The 17699-nt window shown below is 49.3% G+C and overlaps 1 protein-coding gene across 5 annotated transcripts in view; it reads right to left on the bottom strand.

Moving 5' to 3' along the window:
- NRAP (nebulin related anchoring protein) overlaps nucleotides 1-17699 on the bottom strand; it is a 70052-nt gene that overhangs the window by 1428 nt on the left and 50925 nt on the right. For 4 of the 5 annotated variants that reach the window (XM_079137442.1, XM_079137444.1, XM_079137443.1 and 1 more), the window contains 9 exons: nucleotides 16568-16666; nucleotides 15071-15175; nucleotides 14626-14733; nucleotides 13457-13768; nucleotides 7603-7707; nucleotides 6745-6843; nucleotides 5053-5157; nucleotides 1797-1904; nucleotides 246-557 (listed from right to left, as the gene is read on the bottom strand). In XM_079137442.1, coding sequence (XP_078993568.1) covers nucleotides 246-557; nucleotides 1797-1904; nucleotides 5053-5157; nucleotides 6745-6843; nucleotides 7603-7707; nucleotides 13457-13768; nucleotides 14626-14733; nucleotides 15071-15175; nucleotides 16568-16666 — 1353 coding nt within the window. The remainder of the gene's footprint in view (nucleotides 1-245; nucleotides 558-1796; nucleotides 1905-5052; nucleotides 5158-6744; nucleotides 6844-7602; nucleotides 7708-13456; nucleotides 13769-14625; nucleotides 14734-15070; nucleotides 15176-16567; nucleotides 16667-17699) is intronic. The other variant, XM_079137446.1, reaches the window with a different exon arrangement.

Genomic DNA, 17699 nt, shown 5'->3' with positions numbered 1-17699 from the left:
CTCTCTGAGTCTTGGGTTGCTGATCTGTCAAATGAGGCAGCCCTGGGGTTGAGGACAACAGGGCACAATGCCTGAAAAGCATTTGGCACAGAACATGTTCCCCAGGAGAGATTTGAGAAATGGTAATTCCTGGTATATTCCTCCTGGTACTAAAGTGTCTCAGAAGCTGTCTCAGCCTGGCTCCCCCCCCCCCCCCCCCCCCCCCCGCCCCCGAGAGGTAACAGGGAACCTGTGAAGGTGCTCACATCACTCTGCAGCTGGTGGGCCTTCTGCGCATGCTTCAGGCCCAGCTGCTCGGGGTCACAGGTGGGCTGGGGCAGGGGCTGCCTGTAATGCACGTCGCTGGCCAATTGCTGGCTCCTCTTGGCCTGGAGGAAGCCAGGCTGGTCTGTGCGGCTGTGGAACTGAGACCGGCTCTTAGCAAAGTCCTTCTTGTACTCATTGTCACTCTGCAGCTTGCCGACGTTGAGGAAATGCTTCATCCTCGGGTCGTCGTTGATACTGCGGTACCCAATCTGCAGGCCCCGGTCCCGCAGGAAGGCCTCCTTGTATCGGAACTGAAAGTCAGAAGAGCAGAGGGTCAGGAGGCCAACCTCCCCTCCAGAGCAGGCTCCCTTCGGGCCGGCCCACAGGATTCTCAGCAGGAAGCTGGACAGTGGGTTAGACACAGGTTTTGGATTCAAGTAGCTCGACCTCTGTGGCCCTGGACCATTTGCTGGGCCTCTCAGCCAGTTTCCCTGATAAAATAGAAGGATGAATCTTCACCCCATGGGGGTTGAGAGAATTCAATGAGGTGGGGGTGGAGCTTCAAGTCCAGCACCAATCCATGCCCACTGATGGTGGCGGCTGGTACGATTGCTGCTGTAATGAGCACTCCAAGAGGACAAGAAGCTGCCCATTCCTCCTTTGATCCCTAGTACCAGACAGGTGCTTCTCAAGTCGTTCATGATGAGGGACCTGTTTCATTTTGTGTTGTTAAATTTCTACTCCATCAAAGACCAATATGTGGGTGGACCATGTTCTTAGTAATACCCAGATTGGCCATTACCCTGTTGAGTGAGAAGAGTCCACCAATCAATCACGTGCTTTGTTGTCTCGGTGTCTGATTGCTAAGAATGTTTCTGAGCGCCAGCTCTTGATTTCTGAACTCATCTCGCCATGGACTGGCAAGCAACCGGCCATGGGTGAGCATGACTCTCCTGTCTAGTCAAGGAAGCTCTCTCTTCACTAATAATGGCAGTTGGGTTTTGAAGACCTGCCATGAGCCAGACACCATAAACCATTCATTTTCATCCCTACATGAGTCCTAGGAGATGAGTATTTAATCTCCATTTTGTAGATGTAGGAACTTGAGTTCAGAGGATACTAGCAACCTACTCAAGAAAATAGCCAACCCCTATAGGGCTAAGCCAGGATCTGAACTCAAGCCAATCTAGGGCATAGATCCAAAGTCCTTCTCCTCTCCACAGATACTTCAGCTAGGAGAGGTCACTTCAGTGCACACCAAACAAGCAAGTCACATGTTCCCTGACTCCTGGGTGTTTGTCCGTCAACTCTTAAGAGTGCCTCTCTGTAAAGAGAAGTAGTAGGGATGCAACCAACCCTCCCCAACCCCACATTTCTGGCTAAGATCCTGGGAAACAGGCCTGATTTTTCTTTTCTTTGAAATACATGTTCAGTTTTGGTGTGGAGAGAGGGACACTCTTGACAGTCCTGGTGCCTGTCCTGTGCCTTTCAGCAGAGCTAGGAAAACCAGAGCAAACCCTATCAGTGACAGAGCATGCGTGGGGTCTTACGTCGCTGGCGATCTCCCTGGACGCCCGGGCAGTCTGGAACGGGATGGCATCCAGCCTGAAGTCATAGCCGCCAGCCCGGGTCTGCTCCCAAGAGTTTCTGTAGACTTTCTAGATGGAGAAAGCGAGAGCGTCAGGTTATGATTCTCAGCAAGAGGAGTTCCCGACGTGGTATGTTCCCAGGACAGCAGAGCTCGTGGCCCGCTTCCATCCTGGGGACTCCCCAGCTCTGGGATCTGTGGGGCTGGCCATGATGGGCTTCAGCGCTAAGTCCCCAACCCGACCATTGGCTCCTGCTCCTGTGGGGCCGGGGTCTGGCTCTCAGAGACCCCCTAGCTGCTACCTTCCCATGTCTGCATTTGCTCTCTGTGTCCAGTGTCTGCAGTCCTACATGCCGGAGCTCAATGTTCAAGAACCCAGTTTCTTGAACAGCTGACAGTGCTGTTCCTTGGGTCTTGGCACCCCCCAGATTTGTTAGCTCCAGTGACTCCTGGGGTGGGGCCTTGGCCTGGCTTTGATGCCACATCCCACACCTCTCCTGAGCACCCCAGGAGCCTGCTCCAAGGGAGGAGCCTTCACCTGGATTCAACGTATTGTCAAGGATCCGAGTTGGTGACCTATGTGCCTCACAGAATCTCTTTCATTTTTCCCTTTTCAGGTTGTCCCCGGGCCTCCCGGAGTCTGTAATCACAGCCTCTTAGTCCTCCTAGACCCACACCACCAACGGAGGTGTCAAAATCTCCAGCGCCTTCATGTAGCCGTATTTTTTTTTTCAAGGTAAGGGAACGACTCCATGAAAGGAGTCCTCGGGAGGTCCCAGCGGAGGGCTCGCTTTTATTCAGCCACAGAGAAGGGAGACAGCAGGAAAGCCACACATCACCAACAGACGACAAAGTGATGGCCCCAGGCCGCATCCATGACTCGCTTGTTTCATGAGCCGCAGCGGGGCAGGGCCCTTTAAGAATCTTACTCTTGTCACCTGGAAATGGAGGTCAAGGCTGGCCCTCTGTTCTACAGGGGGTCGGGGGAAGGGAGCAAAGGAGGAAGGGCAGATGAGAAGTGAAGTGGCCAACCCCTCCCACACTGGGCCTGGCCCAGAGGGAACCATGAAGCCACTGGGCCAGGTGGTGGGGGGCGGTCTGTCACCTGTGCGTGCCTGTGGCCATTACCCTCACTTTCATGCCGACTTCCACCTCCATAATTCAACAGCACAGACCAGGAGCCAAATATCTACAGTGTTCAAGGCCCTGGAAACACAGACCCAGCCACGCTGGGGTAATCGCCTCATGGATGAATGGCAGAGCCTAAGCAATTCAATTTCCTGGGTCACCCCTGAGTTAAGTGGCTCGTGCTGAAGGACAGAAGGGAGGAACCTTCAGATAACGGCAAACAGCAATCCCCTTTAGCATGACGCGTCCTGTCTTGGTGGCCTCACCCCATTAGAGTAGCAAATAGAGTCAAAAGCCCTATTTCCCTCTGTGATGGGGACACAGTGCCTTTCTGAGAAGACTCCATGCCAGGCCCAGGCTGGCTCATGACACCAAGCTTTGCACAGCCTCGAAGTCCAATGTCATTCCACGCTGGTGTCCAATGCACCCAGCTTCTGAGTCTCGGTGGCTCAGGGTCAGCCGCCCAGAGAGTGGCCTGAGCTCCTTCTCCTGTTCTTCCTCCGGTACACTCTTTGCCTGATTGTGATCACTTCCTCCGGAGTTTTTTATTCTGTTGAGGTTTTTGCCTTGCCACTGGGATCCTTAGATTCCGGAGGCCCTTTGATTTGGAACCCTGGGCGCTCCTCTTCTTGATCACAGTGGGCACAGTCTTGTCCTCGTCCTCACGCATTAGAGCCATTTGATTTTGAGTTATGCCGGCTGCCTTGCACATCTCAATGGCTTTCTTTACCCAGGAAGGTCACTTTGCCTCCACCTCCTCCTTACAGAGCACTTGATCCAATTGTGCACATTCCACACGCCCCTAAAGAAGCTTCTTTCAAATGAGGTGCACGAGCTTCACACCTGAACGCCCCAGCGGCTGATTTCAGCTCTGGGACTCTGTGGGCTGACCCCCCAGGAGAGGGAGGACGCTTCCCCCACCGACCTGGGGTGGCTTTCCTCCTTAAGCTGGGCCCCCAGCGGAGTGGCAGTTTGATACCAGCTTCCATAGCTGTGGGCCTCCAGAAGTCCCTCCAGGGGAGGCCTGCCTCCACATCCTTGGTGCTTAATGAGCTAGATGTTCTGTGCAGAGGGGGTGGTCCAGCTTCCCCAGATGGAGGTCAGCCCACCAGAGCTACTGTTCTAAAATTATCCCTCACGCATCCCTCAAAAGCATCAAATGGTCATAATAACTCATATTTACAAAGCACCAGCGCATTCACTGCGTGGGATCCCACAGGGCTTTACAAACGCAACAAACTAATACACACGCTAACTAGAAGGCGCCTCTTGCCAACCCCTGCGAGGCGGCCACCTCTGGGGTGAACGGCAGCAGCTGTCGATCCGCACGGAGCCCCAGGACACAATGGCCAGGCCAGGGAGGGAAGAATGGCCAGGCTCTGGGAGGCCGCGCGCTGCCCCAGGCCGACACACTCAGCCTGTGTTATTCCGATCTGAGAATGCCTTTTGATTCCAATGCCTCTCTACCTGTTATCCAGGGATCACAGCTTTGCTGGCTGCATGGCTATCTATTCTATTACAACTGGGGGGCTCCAACCCCTGCTAACAACAAGCCTGGGTTTAGGAAACAGCTTCTTGGTCATGCATGCAAAGGGCACATGTCCACATGGAGCATTGCTGGGCACAAACACATGCACAGAGGAGCAAGCCAAGTTTGGATGAGAGAGGCTATGGTGGAGTCTCCCCAGGCTGCAGGGTGAGGTGGAGCCACTTCACCTCCATGGCTGCGCTCCTCTGGAGGGCTAAGGAAAGGGAGCCAAGAAGCAGACACCTGCTGCGGCCAGGAGGACACGCTCCTGACCATTACCCAGCACACACCAAGATCCGTGGAGCCATGCCCAGGTCAGAATGTTAGAGCCAGAAGGAAGCTCAGTGTAGCTCAGCCTCATCCTGGGTTTGGAGGTGAGCAAACAGGCCCAGCAAGGAAAGTGACAAGAGTCACACAGTTTGTCCCACAATCAGTTCACTGTTCTTTCTCTTCCACACCCTCCTTCCCAGGACTTTTCTCTCCCTAATCAATAAAATCCACTTTGGGTATGAATCATTTTAGCAAAGAAGGCACACATGACAGGGACCACCAGTTCACTTACATCGCTCAGATGCAGGGCGTTGAGGCGGGCTCGGGTGAACTCGGGGTGATCAGGGATCACGGTGTATCTGTGTAATGACTCTGCGTCCCCCAACCTGTATAGGCGCTGTGGGTAAGACAGACTCATGGTCACAACTGAAGCCACAGGGGAAATGCAGCTGATTCTCTCTCCTTCCCTGCCCCACACAACTGCCCCCCAGATGGAGCGAAACTCAGCCCCACACACAGAGAGGTCCTTCTAGAATCCTCTGCCCGGAGGAGGTAGCCTATGTGACCAGCAACAGGTGGAGGTGGCTGGTTTCACATAGACTCTGTTAAAAATATTCACCAAGATCTGCTCCAAAGGGACCACAAACCAACCTACTGGCTGGCCATACCTGCAGTCTAAGATGTGTAGGTATCTCAGAGGGTCTCTGCAACTGAGCATTACGTGTGATTTCCACTGGTAATAAGATACAGCCTCAGGCCTTCATTGTTTAATAGCCATAGTAATAATGATAATACAGCTAAGAAGTTAATTTTATTATAAAATGTCAACATGTTCAAAAAATTAAGCTTTTTATACTTCACCCAGGTTCCAGGTAGACACAACTTTAAAACTCAAACTACATCAGATTCCTACTTCTAGAGTAGCATATTAAGACTTGTAGGCAGGCTTGGTGGTGCACACCTGTAATCCCAGAGACTAAAGAGGCTGAGGCAGGAGAATCACAAGTTCAAAGCCAGCCTTGGCAACTTAACAAGGCCTTGAGCAACTCAGAAAGACCCTGTCTCAAAACAAAATGTAAAAAGGACTGGGGTTGTGGCTTAGTGGTAAAGCATCCCTGGGTTCAATCTCCAGTACAAAAAAAAAAAAAAAAAAAAAAATGCAAACAATTTTAGAAAGTATTTGAATATCATGTGATTTTAAAAAGGAAAATACAACAGTTCAATCCAGTTCCAAATTCAGTGTGGACTTTACAAACGTGACTGTACCGGTCAGTATAGTATCTGGACTTCCTGTGTGAATGGGGCAGCTTTGTCCCTGTGCTTACAGGATCAAATTTCCTGATAATTCAGGAGAAAGAAAACATTTAACTTCCCTCTTGAAATAAATACAAGACAGAGGAAATGGGGCTAAATTATACAGGAAGCACAAGCAGAAAGAAGCTTTGAAGATAGCTGGTCTTCCTTTTTATTTTCTTTTTTCCTAATGGGATATATTAAGCTTTTAATTCCATTGCCATTCATCAGCTATTAAGATGTATCTGATCTCCAGCAGGGTAAGAGATCCTCAGTAATACTTGGCATTGTTATCATTATGATTATGGGTCAAGCCATAATGAGAAACATTTATAGAGTACTTGCTGTACTTGCTAAAAGCTTTATTTGCTTTCATTTATTTAATCCTCATTTAATTCACTTAATCTTGTGAAATCATTGCTATCATTCCCCTGCTCCACCCCATCCCCCAGACCCTTTCACATAAGAGACTGAGGTTAGAAGAGTGAAAGCAACTGACCCACGGTCACCTAGACAGAAGATTTGCAACCTCAGAAGGTTTGCATTCCAGCAGTCAAATCATGGGCCATGCATACCATACGAGAAGTCCCTACAAGCAGGATTTGAACCCAGAGCCTGTGTTCTTCAGCACTGACCACCGAGAAGCTGCACCCCACCGCATGTCGGAGATGAGTGAGGAGAAAGAACCCACCTCGTTGCAGTTCACATAGCTGTTCTTGGCGTGAACCAGATCTGGGGAGTCAACCACTGTGGTGAACTTGATAGTGTCTGGTTTTTTACGGTATTTGGTCTAGAAGAGAAAGACAAAGGTTCCCACAAAACACAGCCACACATCATGCATTCTCCTTTTCTAAAGGAGGCGATGGCTTCACCCCACCTCCTTTAGAATCGAATGTACCAGTGACGTTATTGGAGAACAAATTTCTCTTTTTGGTGGGTACCCAAATCAACAGCATGGGAAAGATCCAAGCTCTCCTTTGTGATAAGGCACATTTGACATGTATTGACTCTTTTGAAGAAAGAGAATAGGAATAGAGCAGAGGACAACATTCAGTATCAACGGGACCCCGCTTGGACCCTCACCAGACAAGTTCCATTATGAAGGACATGGAGAAGGTAGGACCACCCTCAAGGGGCTTCCAGGACCGGGATCTCCAGGCCACCAACCTGGAGGTGAGTTCAGGTGATGTCACTCTCTGTGTGCAACCTTTAGCACTATCTGAAATCAGACGGTCTCTGCACACTGCACACTAAGAGTCAACTCAATGGGTAGGTGCAAGCTCCTGTCCTCCCAATAGAAATAATGGGCCATTTGAGATCACAATTGTACGTACTGTATTTGCTGAGAACCGTCTCCTGTGTTTGCCTTTAGTTCCCCAATAGTGAATTCATTTGGTGGGAAATCTCATTCTGTTTTAGGATTTTGTTGCAAATGGTCCCAGAAAAACACTGGGAATCCAACTGCCCTGGATTTCTCTTGAAATCTCCACTCATAAACAGATTCTCTCTTCAAAGAAAAGTTATTCTGGTAGGGACAGGTTGATGGTACCTCGCTGATGAGTTCTCCAGCCTTCTTTGCACTCTCTATCTGTGGGGATCTCAGCGCCAGCCATCCTGTCCCCTTCATGCCCATCAGGTCTGACTTGTAGCGAAACTGTAGAAAGAAAATCGTGGGCTTCCTCAGAAGAGTACCCAAGACTATTAGGGCCTTTCCAGAAGGTCCTTGACTTGCAGTGGCATTCGAAGTAAGGCTTCCTTAAAATGGGCCAGCCCCTTCATCGGGAGCCTGTGCTACATGTCCTCAAGTTCAGTCATTTGAATTGTACGTTCTGCCAGGAGTTAGATAATGGATCCTGCACATGATACAAGAAGCCCCACCAGCAGGGTCTTCAGCCAAAGATGATGGTTTCTGGGAACTCTCACCTAAAGCAAGAGCTGAGACATGTGCTCAAATCCAGGAATCAGCCAGGATACTTTTTTCCATTCTGCAAGGGAGAACGCTGACCACCTGCCCTACTAGAATTGCTCCCCACACTGCTGAGTTGATAAAAGCACCCTGAGTCCAGATCAGACCTGCTGTGACTCGGAGCAAATCACTTTACCAAAATGTGACTCAGTTTCTCTCTGTGACACTGGAAGGTCATGACAACCCCTCTGTTCTCATGGAGTACATGAGAGTACTTAGGGACAAGAACCAGTTAGATTTTTGTTCTGTGGTAGCAACAGCAAAGGGGACAGGAGTCAATTAAAGCAGGATTTTAAAAACTGAATCAAATTTAGATATGACTGGCTTAGAGTAAGCCATTTTAATTCTAAAGCCTCAGTTTACCTCCCCCCGCTGGGACTCAGTATGATTTGCTTATAGTGCAAGAATGGGCTAGGCTTTGTCCTCTTTCTTCATTTTAAGGACTCAGAAGATTAGGACCACAGCACCATTCCTGGGAGAAAAGAAGAGGTGCTTTTAAGACAATGGGTTGATTAGGAGCCCCCCAAAACATCAAACCTTATGACAATTCCTTGATCTGCCCACCATTACCTTCAATGAGACAGTCACCCGCACGCCTTTCTTCTTCCCTTTATGGAAATCAGGCATTTTTAAAGGTGGAAAAACCTCTCTAAGGAAATCTAAAATTTGGATCTAAACGAAGTTGATGGCATTTCTCTAATTTAGATATAAGCTCTGCCGTAACGCAAAATATCACTCCGGAAATCAGCCTCTCGGCCTTTTTAGTTTCCTTTCATTTCAGGATTCACAGCGCTCCTCACAGCTGGCCTCAAAGACAGTCCGTTTCTGATCTACTGTCTGCTGGCTAATGCCCCTGTGCCAATTCGACTCTGCTTTCCAACTGGCGGAGGGAGACATCACTCAGGCTGGGGAGCAGGTTTCAAAACCCCATGTCAGGAAGATTGCTTTTTATACCGCGATCTTTCAGTCTACACCGGCAAAGCTTTTGCCTTCTACTCTGATAAAGAACAGAGAAAATTGGATACATTTCTAAGTTGGAGAGAATAATCCTACAGGGCCTCTTCACAGCCAGGCCTTGCTCCTTTCATAAGCCAGATGAAGTGGGGAGCGCTCTTTCAACTCGCCTTTTGTTGAGCTGAACAGTAGGATCGCAGGTAAGTCAGAAAGCAAGATGCAGGTTCCCCAAAGATCTGACTGCACCTCAGACTCTCTTATAAATGGATCGTCTATTGAAATCTCAGCTCGCAGCCCAGCTTTGACTATTCACGCAGACCCTAAAAACAACACACCTGCCCCAGACTTCAGGATAAAAGAGGGGAGAGGGCAGGGAGTGGAGAAGAATCAGCTACCCAAAGAGGGTTTCAGAGAATGAGCCTAAGATAATAATAGACCTTCCCAAACTGTCCAACTGAATCTGGCTTCAGCCAACAGCAGACTAGCTCTTTTCCTTACATATGCTAAGAACTGGAAGCCACCTGCAGAGTCATAAGTGGGGCTGGGGTCACCCCCATTTTGGAGCATTATATTGCAAATATACTAGCTGCAACATTCAGTCTCTGAGTTGTGATGAACCTGTGAGTGAATGACGTAAGCGACTGCAGCCAGGAGGTGCCTACAGGAAGGGGTATATCGTACTAATTAGACATCGTCATTGTCCTGTCGTGTGTAGCAGGGCTTGCTCTAGACTCACTACCTCATTCCCCCTTACACCATCCTGCAAAGGAAGGGTTCTTGTTCTCATCTGCAGAACAAGTTGGGTGTGCACTCTGGGTAGGTATGATGGTTGGGATCTGGAATGTCCCCCCAAAAGCTCATGCATTGAAAGTATGGTCCCCAAATTCAGGGGTGGGGCTTTTAGGCAATGATTGAATCACAGGGGCTCTGATGTCATCAGTGAATTAATCCATTCGAAGGATTAATCCATTAATAGCCACATGTACTAGGGAGGTGGAACCTAGTTGGGGGAAATACGTCACTGGAGTGTCCCTGGAAAGGTTTCTCTTCTCCCTGGCCCCTTCCTCTCTGTTTTCTAGCTGCCATGTACTAAAAGTTTTCCTCTGCCATACCCTTCCGCCATGATGTTTCTGTAATGAAACCAGCTACCCATGGACTGAGACCCCTGAAACCACAAGCCAAAGTAAATCTTTCCTCCTCTAAGTTGTTCTTGTCAGGTATTTTGGTCACAGGAACAAAAATTTGACTAACTCAGTAGGCCACACTTGTAGTCAGGAGCACAGGCTCAGAAGCCAGAGAATGTGGGTTCATAGTCCAGCCTCATGGGGAAGCCAAACAGACTGAACCAGGGATCAAGAGAACAGAGCTGGACTCCTGTTCACCTCCTCCTAGCAGTATGGTCTTAAGCAAGTCACTTCCCTGCCAGCCTGTGACACGGGACATTAATGAGACTATGCGTGCTTTACTGCTGCATCTGTAAAGAGAGGAGTAATACTAGTACCTATCTAGATCTTAAGTAAGATTGTGCAAAATATTTATACTAATGCCAGCCCAGGGTAAGGGCTCCACACATCTTAGCTATTGTTAGTACTGTTGTTTCTGATGCGGAAGCTGAAACCTGGAGAGTTTTAGGAGTACTCCCAAGGACACACACCTGGAAAGGATGGGCCATGTGCTTTTCAGGACCTCCTCTGGTCCCAGCATGGGATCATGGAGGGAGTATGGGATAGCTGACTTGAAAAGGCCCAGGGAGGTGGTAGGACTAGCATGTGTCCATGATGGATGTTGCCAGGGCCAGCCTGGGTGTCTTGGGAGCTCCTGACAGGGGCAATCATGCCTTGGGGAGCTCAGCCCCAGCAGCAGGCACCTTAGCCCCCATGACCCCTTGCGATGCCTTCCTTCTGGCCTGGATGGGAGCAGGCAGGAGCAGCAGCTCAATGAGGAGAGTCCTTCCCAGACTGACAGGTCGTGGGACCTCCCATAGCACTGGCTTCCTTTTCTACATAATATAACTACATGAAATTGATTTTTTTTTTAATAACAACAACAATAAAGCTGAAGGCTCAAAAGCAGCTAGACATTTCAAGGTCTACTGTTCAAACTATCCTGGAATTGAGCCTCCCAAATGAACCCATTTATAGTCAAGAGACAATGCATATAAGCATAACATGGTAGTTCAAATTTTTAAGCAATAAATTCTCAGCCTTCAAAAATTTAATACAGACCTTGGTCTTAAAAGCCAGTATGAGATTGCCAACTCCTGTTTCTCCTGTTTCGATTATGTCCCATTATTTTAGTATTAAAGTTTCCTTTCTATTTAGAAAGAACAGTGACATAAATCATACCTTCAGGTAGCATTTAGGGTTTTTTTTTTTTTTTCCTTTTCCTTACTTAGTAAAACAAAATATGACATTATATTTGACCCTGACATTTAAAAAAATTTTTCTATGAATCCCAAAAATCTGAGGTCATGGATCAGATCAAACCTCTTTGCTTCTCCAGTGTGGAGATGGAGGCCTGGTAAGTGAAGTGGCTGCTCAAGGACAGCAAAGGACAAAGCAGCTTCCCACACACATCTTCTGCTCAGCCCGGCATCCTCGCCTCTCCCAGGCAGCCTGAGTCTTCCCTAAGTGCCTGTCCTGTCTCAGCAGTTTATTTTCTCCCAAGAAGTAAACCATTGACCAGAGTGTTCCTAGTTAGGCACTGGAGAGTCACACGTTAAGTTTTTCATGGGGGGAGGGGATGGTTCTCAGGGTCACCTGCAAGCAGTGGGAGGACCCTGGGAGTGGAAGTTGGCGGCAAGTAAAAATCCCCTTTGTGGGACCTGGTGGTTCTGCCGCTGCACACTCTCCCCAGTGATGAACGATGTGATACTGCAAATCATAATGACTAACACAATGAGTTAATAAGACTGTTACTCTAACAATTAATAACCAAGTATGTGTTCTTAACACCCCCTTATTACTATATCTAATTAAACTTAAGAGCAGGCATTATTGCCCTGAAGGCCCCTAGGATTGGAAGCACAGTGGAGGGAACATTTTAGAACAGCTACACTGTCCAGTGGCTACACGCACCATGCTAAGTGCTTCCCACCAACCAAGTCTCAACTGACAACCTGATTCTCAACTAGGGCTAATTTTGTCCCCCAGGAACATTTGGCAATATTTGGAGACCTTTTTGATTGGTGCTCTCAGCAACCAGATAGAACAAGGGATATTGCACACGAGACAGTCCCCACCACAGAGGACTATCTGGCCTGAAACGTCGCAAGTGTAAATGCTGGGAAACCTTGGTGCACATGGTAAGGGCTCTGTGCCAATGGACAGGGGTCACACTCTAAAGCAGGAGCCCCTTCCCGCTAGGGATGCAGTGAGACCTGGAGAGATGATGCGGGGCACCGTGCCTGTCACCCTGCACACCTGCATAAGCACAGGCCATGGTCACGTTGTCATCGTTACTAAGTTCCAAGTCATGGTTCCCACGTCCAAGGTTTGGCAAGGGGAGGGACTGTCCAAGCTCACACAGGCAGGGAAGAGGAGCTGGGATTTGCATCTCGGGAATCATGACATGGGAGGGACTGGTCCCCCGCCACCTGCTCAGTGTCCGTGCTCAGGGCAGGACCTCACCTTTCTGGGCTTCGGGGTCTACACTGTCCCATAAGGGGCATGACATGCTGTTTTGGGCTCCCTCCAAGGGAGCAAGAGGGCTCAGAAAGTGGGTTCTAGAGCCAGCCTTTCCTTAGCACCACCCTCATCCCCTCGTCTATAGGGTCGGAGTGACATCTGTCCCCACCTTGGAGCTGTGGCAATAATGAAAGCATGGGCAGCAGCCGGCAGGTGTCCGCTGAGCCTGCGTTATTCATGTATCCTTGCCTCCTTCCCTCCCGTGCTCAGCCTGGCCCCAGTGCTCTCTGACCCCAATGCCCATGACACTCTCTGCTTGCTTCCCTCTGGTCTCAAATATACCAAGGCTGCTCCTGCCAGGACGCCAGCCTTTGAACTTGCTGTTCCATTTGGCTAGAACTCTCTATTCCCGTCTCTCATCTCCTTTAGGCCTTTGTTCGAATGTCACCTGTCCAAGAACACACTGATGCCGTATTTTAAATTGCACGTGTGCAGGTACACACACATTCACGCCCCCTTGTGCACTCCCCGGACCCATTTGTCTCTGTAGCATGTGGCCATCTGACTTGCTATGGATTTTCCTTATCAGTCATGGTCTAGCTCCTTCCAGGAGAAGCCGAGTCCCATTAGCATGAGATATTTTTTCTTTCCGCTCTATTTCCAGGGCCTAGCAGAGTGCCTGGTATGTAGTAGGTGCTCAGCAATACTGGCTGAATGATTAAATGATGGATTTCAACAAAGATGAAGCAAGTCACTGGGACTGGAGGGTCCAAAAGGCCAAGGAGGGGCAGTGATTTATACCTGGGCATGATGGGAGGGTGAAGGAGGGGCTGGCTAGCACTCCACAAGGCGCCTACCTCACTCTGCAGGGCGTGGGCTTTCTTGGCCCAGGCCATCTTCAAGTCCTCAGGCAGCGCCGTGAACTCGTGGTACTGAGTCCTGTAGTCGTGGTCACTGGCCAGGGCCTGGGCCTTCCTGGCGTGGACCAAGTGAACCATGTCCATGGGTAGGTGGCACTGGGCTTGGCTGCCGGCCGCCTCCCTCTTGTACTGATGCTCACTTTGCAGCTGGCCCATGAGGCGGCAGTGCCGCAGCCGGGGGTCATCGCTTACGCTGCAGACCCCGATGAGCTTCCCTCGCTCCTTCACAAAGTCGTGTCTGTAGAGAAACTGGAAAGCAGCACCCGCCGGTCAGGCTCTGTACGCAGCTGCTTCAATTCCATCTGTGCTACGTGGCAGACCCTAGAAAAATCGCCTCTCAGGAGGCGGTGATGATTATAGAGCCACCAGGGTGGGGCTGGCCTGGGAGCATGCCTTCCTCCCTGGGGGAGGAACAATTAAAACACTGCTCCGTCTTTCCATCTAATTAGAATCAGATCCCCAGAACCAAAGCAAGGGCCCCACTCCCCTTACGTGTCCTGTGGCCAAACGGAATTTATCAAAAAGGGTAAAAGAGAAACTCGTGCTTCATCTGTTTGCACTTGGCAAAACATTAAACCCAAAAGACAGGATCCATGTATTTGAAGTCCACGTTTTCTGTGATTTGTTTGTGGGAAAGAGAAAGTCACCTTCATGTCCCAAAGCTATGGACGTTATCAACAGAGTGGCTGCAACACAGCTGGCAAACCCTAACACGGTGGCAGGAAACTTCAGGAAGCCAAGGGGAAGGCATTTTATGGCTGCCTGGCCCTCTCTGAGGAGTTCCAGTTCCAATTCTGGGTGGGGTTACAAAACAAGCAGGTCATACATGACAGGGGTCCCTAGACTGGCTGGACTTTGAAATCAGAAATAAATCGTGAGCGTCTTCCTGCTGGAGACCATTGCCTGCACATAGCTCCTGATTCGCAAAGCATCTCTTTCCCTCCCTCTGTCAAAGGATCTTATTCATAACTAATATATTCTGCAGGTGACATCCTGTCTCTCATGGTTATAGATTTGCTTTAATTCCAGGAAATCAGCCACAGACATTGTTTTACATGAAGTTAACAGAGATTAGGCAAGATGGAAGGTCAGAACATTCCACTCACATCGCTGGCGATGTCCCCAGAGGCCCGTGCAGCCTGGAAGGGGAGCGCATCTATTGTCAGCTTGTAGCCTTGAGCACGGAGATGACGCCAAGACTCCTTGTATTTTGCCTAAAGTGGGAACACATGTACATCTTAAAAAAAAAATTACATGAATCAGCGAACAAAGGCTACCCCTTTCATTTGTAGTACCTGGCTCCAGATTTCTGAGAAGTAAAGGCCCCCCCCTATTTGGCAAAGAAAAATCTCAACACATCCCATGGTAGGCTCTGAGCACCCCTGTGCACCCGATGCATTTGGGGAAGGCAGGTGGGTTGAACAGGGGCATCTAAAACATGCATTTAAAAGAACTCCCATGCGTGTCAGGAAGGTCGCTGTCAGAGCTCGCCACAGACGCAGGCACGTGTGGCTGGGAGCATGCTCGGGTGGAGCAGCAGGACAGGCTTACGTCGCTCAGGTTGGCCGCGTTTGTTTTTGCTCGGACGAACTCGGGCAGACCCAGGGTCATTGTGTACTGGTGTCTCGCATCCTCTCCAGCTGCTTTATAGAGACGCTGCCCCCAACAAAAAAAAAAAAAAAAGGAAAGGAAGATAAGTATTGTGTGCTTCTGAGGTGCTGGACACCCCTCATTTGTAATTGGACAAACCCAATATCAGAAGGTCATTCTCTGTGCCCTGGGTACACCTGCAGCTGAGGGGAGAAGTTCCCCCCAATAGAAGTCTTCATGGGTAAATCAGTGAAATGAGAGAAATGTATAAGGAGCTTCTATTTTCTTTGCTCAAAAATAGGCCAGGGAATGACATAAACCTGGGAATACTAAAGACATTCCTCATGACACAGACCTTGTCCTTGAGGACAAAGCAGAAGATGATCCTATGACCTGGGAAATTTAGAAGAATCCCTGCCTGCAGGGAGGGGGCGCCCAGTCCTGGTGTGCGTCCTTCCCTAACACCCCGGGGTGCTCCCCATGAGCAGACTCAGCCAGGGCTGCCTGGGCTGGCCTCACCCCCCACAGAAGCATCGATCCTCATGATTAGAAAGGGGCTGGGGTCGCTGAGTTCTCCGAGGCCAGAGGATGTCACAAAAGGCATCACTGTCCCATGGCACTCAGTTCACGAAGGAAGGAAGAAAGGTTCAATAAGAATTTTAAACTGATAACATCACTGTACAAGATCACGAAGCCTCTCCAGACTTCTTTTTCTCCTGTGCACTTTTACTTTTTGGCTTGGGGTGAAAGTGGAAAGGAACAGTATAAATCGTATTCAACAGTCAAATTTCATCTGACTTAAAAGTCAGAGTTGGGGGAATTTTAAAATCTAAAGAAGATTCGACACTTCTGTCTCTGCCCAGTTCGCCTGTGTCAAGCCCGTGAAAGAACAAGTAGAAACCAGAGGGCTGGAAAGACAACTTATGGAATGACTTTCTTATTCCCGCGCCTCCCCTTTGCTAGCGACAGTAAAATGTGAGCCAGGTAAGCGTGCGTGAGAAAGGACCGGAGGCGAGGATCGGGAGGCTGACGAACCCTGACCTTGGGACCATCCGAGCACAACCACCATGAGAAGGACAATATGAAATCGGCTAGTCGATATTTGCCTAGATAGAAGACAGGAATTACAGACCAGAACTCCTCAGACTTTAATGTGCAGAAGAATCATCTGAGGCTCTTGTGACATAACCTTGGGAGTCAGTTGCTCCAGGGTGAGGCTGAGCACGCTCAGGGGATGCTAAAGAGGCTGGTCCATGGAGCAAGGTTAAGGGAGCAAGACCACACACTAAACCAGGTTTCCGACCTGGGCCTTCTTCCCTCTGGAAACTATTTAGACTCTGTACATAATGCTCTTTGCTTTCTAGATCTCCATACGAACACATGCTCTTCTTCCTCCCTCAGCCCACAAACATATTTTTAACCATCCAGTAGTCTTTAAAAAGCCATCGGAGAGCTTACCTCATTGGTAATCTGGCTGCTGAACTTCGCATGAAGGAGGTTGGGGGTGTCCGTCACGGCTGTGTACTTGAACGACCCGGGATGCTGACGGTATTTACTCTAGATCCACACGTGACAAAGGAAGAAGAAGACTCCATGAGGTATAAACCCAGAGGAGAACCAGTTCTTTGAGTACTAGTTAAAGCTCTGTTTTGCAAAGGCTGCAAGACTGTCGCTCCAGAATCCAGTTGGTCACCTTCTCTTGTGACCTCCCTACTGACTGGGATGAAGAAGCAGAGAGGAGGCGAGGATGGTGGACTGAACCAGACACTCATGCGTGGGAAGGGTAGAGCTAGGACTTTGCAGTGGAAACGAACCTGACCATTTAAACTTGTTTGTTAGTTTGCTCCCAAGCAGAGATCTGGTGTCCCTGTGCTTGAGGTTACACCAATGCCCATTTAGCAGCCTCAAACCAGGCACCTGAGACACCTCCCAGGATACCAGTAATCCCAGCTACTTGGGAGCCTGAGGCAGGAGGATCAGAAAGTCACTAGTGGGGTCCACGTCTCTGGGCTTTTTTTTAAAGCTCCAAACAGGGTTCTGGTACATCCTGAGCTCAAGAAACCTTCATTTTAGTGACCTCCTCAAAGAAACGGGGCACAAACTGACTCCCCTGGGAAGCACGCTGAGAGCCCGCTGGAGCTCTGCGGCTGCATGCTGACACCCCCATGCCTCCATGATGCACTGGTCCTGACGTTGCATACACTGTGGAAAGAAGTCCTGTGGCCATCTCAGGGGTGAGCTAGATTGCCCAGGACTGCAGAAAGCTTAGAATTCTAGGAATTCCATTTTTTTTTTTTTAAACCAAGAAATTACCACCAATCTTGTAGTGATCTCTTCTAGTATAGCTGCCACACAAACAGTGCTTAGATTAGTGAGAGTCCTCACAAAAGCTAAATGGGGAGGAATGAGTATTCCCATTTGACTAAGAAACTGAGGCTCAGAGAGAGCTGGTCACTGGTCTGGGGATACACAGCAAATGAGCACTGGTCTGGAATTTCAATATCTTTATCTGTTGGTCTCCAAAGCCTGTTGGCTTTGCATTGTACCACAGGGTCACTCTTCAAAGGAGCAGTGAATAATTGTCACATGT

Source organism: Sciurus vulgaris, assembly GCF_902686455.1.
Source record: "Sciurus vulgaris genome assembly, chromosome: 4".
NCBI lineage: Eukaryota > Metazoa > Chordata > Mammalia > Rodentia > Sciuridae > Sciurus > Sciurus vulgaris.
This window is presented reverse-complemented; position numbering and strand designations above follow the sequence as displayed.